The 2631-nt window shown below is 58.6% G+C and overlaps 1 protein-coding gene across 1 annotated transcript in view; it reads left to right on the forward strand.

The window, feature by feature from the left end:
- Positions 1–1245: 1245 nt before the first annotated feature.
- Positions 1246–2631, forward strand: part of LOC108693396 (headcase protein) — a 156074-nt gene continuing 154688 nt past the window's right edge. Inside the window, exon 1 of the mRNA XM_018202297.1 lies at positions 1246–2499. Within this exon, the coding sequence (XP_018057786.1) occupies positions 1733–2499 (767 nt within the window). The 5' untranslated portion in view covers positions 1246–1732. The remainder of the gene's footprint in view (positions 2500–2631) is intronic.

The following is a 2631-nucleotide window of genomic DNA, read 5'->3' on the forward strand; positions in this document are numbered from 1 at the left end:
CAAGTATGACTTTCGTCGCGAGCAAGAAACATAACTTCGCACTTACCTCGTATTTACTAAATATTAGATATCGCATACGGGATTTTGAGTATGGCACGAATATGAAACGTACGGGTTTGAGGCGTTACCCTTGTAGCTACGTAGATACAAATTCCTCGTTGAATTCATCGGGAGCGCTTCGTAACGTGAAAACGTATGCGCGCATGCACGCACACACGCGCGCATACACACACATACACACACATACCACGCGAAGTGCGTAGTACCAAATTATATTCGCGGGGCTGCGTTCGGCTAGCCGACCGGCCGGCCGGGTTCGAAAAGTAAAACGGCGCGAGGCGTGTGTACGTTGTGTACGTGTGGTACGCAAGGAGCGGCGAGAGCGAGCGAGACGCGGCGAGGAAACGAGCGAGACGATAGGAACGAGGTACCCGGCGCGGCGGTCGGCGTTCGCGCGCGACGGACAGAGAGACGCCGCGCCGAGAGGAGAAAGAAAAAGAGAGAGAGAGAGAAAGAGAGAAGGGAAACGGGCGTAGCAGTGGTGAGGGGCGAGAAGTGAGGGGACTAGATCGCGAGCGCGAGGGAGACGGGACTACATCGCGGCCGCGGTGCGCCCGCGGAGGTACGCGACAACGGCGCGCATCGATTGGCGCTCTAGCCGTGACCCCCACCATGCTGCTTTCGCTTTCACCCAATGGGGCCTCACTTTCGCGCTCGCCCGCGTTCGGCGCCGCGGCAGCCGGCACGCTGTCGTCGCCGGCTTCTCTCAGTGACTGGTGCACCCTACGTGCGAGCGAGCGTTTTTCGTGCGTCCGTGTGCTCGTCTGGTCTCGGGAGCGGCTAGCGGCAGAAAGAGAAGGAAGACGAACGGAAAAGGGCGGCGGTGAGGAAGAAGAAGGAGGAGGAGGAGGAGGAGAAGAAGAAGGAAGAGTGAGGCAGCCTCGGTGTCGACAAGCGCTACGTGTGCTCCCTTTCATCCCAGACTGTACCCCACGCTCGCGTATACCGTTAAAGTGTGCCGATTTAAATCGTCGCGGCGGTCCGTCGTGAAACGCGACGCGCGGGCGCGCGCGCGCGCTCACCGTTGGAAATTGCGTTGCACGCCGGGGCGGCGCGTACAGCGTACTCCGGCGCCGGTTGACCCTGACATTCGAGAAGCCGGGCCGGGCGGGCGAGAGACACTCGTCGTCTCGCGCGCGCAGGAGCGACATCGCTGTGATCGCGCTCGTACGAGTGTCGGGACTCTGTGAACGAACCAACGAAGCAAAGGACGGTAGCAGCTTACCTTACGATTTTAGACTTTTTGTTTTCCTCCGCGGCGCGTTGTGTCGCGGTCTAGCACTCTGACCTTGACTCCGATGCACCAGCGCGTCGATAGAAACACTAAGGAACATCGTCACGTCGTGTCTCGAACGGTGTTCCCTCGCGGTGTGCCGATCGCGCGACTCGCGCGGACGGTCCTGTTGTGACACGCGAATGACCTTGATTCTTCGACAAGGTGGCGTCTTGGATATCGAGCGAACCGGTCCACGTCTTCTCGTTTCGCGTTTCTTTATCGTCTGAGGTGATGTGTCACCTCAGGAGATGAACAAGTAAGAAAAGCAAGCCTGATCTTCGTAGCTACAACGAAGCGTGCGTTCGAATCTATCGCGAGACGTCATCTGTCATCGAAAAAACGACGTCCGAGAAGCAACGGAAGACAACACCTGATCTTGAAGTGCAGAACACCTACATGGCACCGCGGCGTCACGCCAACGGCGGCCACGGCGGTGGCGGTGGCGGCGGCCTCCTGGAGAACGGGGGCGGTGGTGTTGGCACTAACGATCCCATGGATAATCTCCTGGGTCCGAGCCAGACGACGCGCTGCTGCACGCCGACCGGCGAATGTCTGCGCGGCGACACCCTCATCCGCCTTAACGCTCTGCACGATGCGGTCAAGGTCACCTGCAATAACGATAATTGTCCGATCGGCCAGTTCATGCACCGTGAGTGCTTTGACGCCTGGGAGCAGACGGTACTCACGTATCTGAAGAGCTGCGGCCGCGCTCGCAGCTGGTCCGAGCGTCAACGTCATCAGAATCTCTGGACGAAGAAGGGATACGATCTCGCATTCAAGGCGTGCGGCTGCCGCTGCGGCCGCGGCCACCTTAAAAAGGATCTCGACTGGATGCCCCCCGGTCTTGGCAACGTGCCCGGCAATCGTCCCGATGAAAACGAGGCGAAGAAGAAGAAGCGGCGCAATCGTCAGAACACCAGGCCGAGCCTAGCCGTGTCAGCCGGCCCGCCGAATCATGGCAACCACGTCGTCGCCGCGAACGGCCGTGGCACCAGCGAGGCGCAGATGATCGAGGCTGGCCGCGGCAGAGCCGGCTCTTTGTCGTCCAGCACCGGTTCCAGCTCGCCACCGGCTACCAGCGAACCGAGCGTCAGCCCTCTTCATCAACCGCAGGCTATCATGAAGAAGAAGAGCAAGGTCGACTTTTTCAGCGATCGCGCGAGGTGAGTACTCTTCTCTTATTGATCTCTAGAACAAAAAACGTTACATTTCACCTTTCTCTGCGGACGATTTCTTTGTGGAACCGAAGGAAGATTGACAATTGCGCGCGTGATCATATATATATATATATATAT

Source organism: Atta colombica, unplaced genomic scaffold (genome assembly GCF_001594045.1).
Source record: "Atta colombica isolate Treedump-2 unplaced genomic scaffold, Acol1.0 scaffold9, whole genome shotgun sequence".
NCBI lineage: Eukaryota > Metazoa > Arthropoda > Insecta > Hymenoptera > Formicidae > Atta > Atta colombica.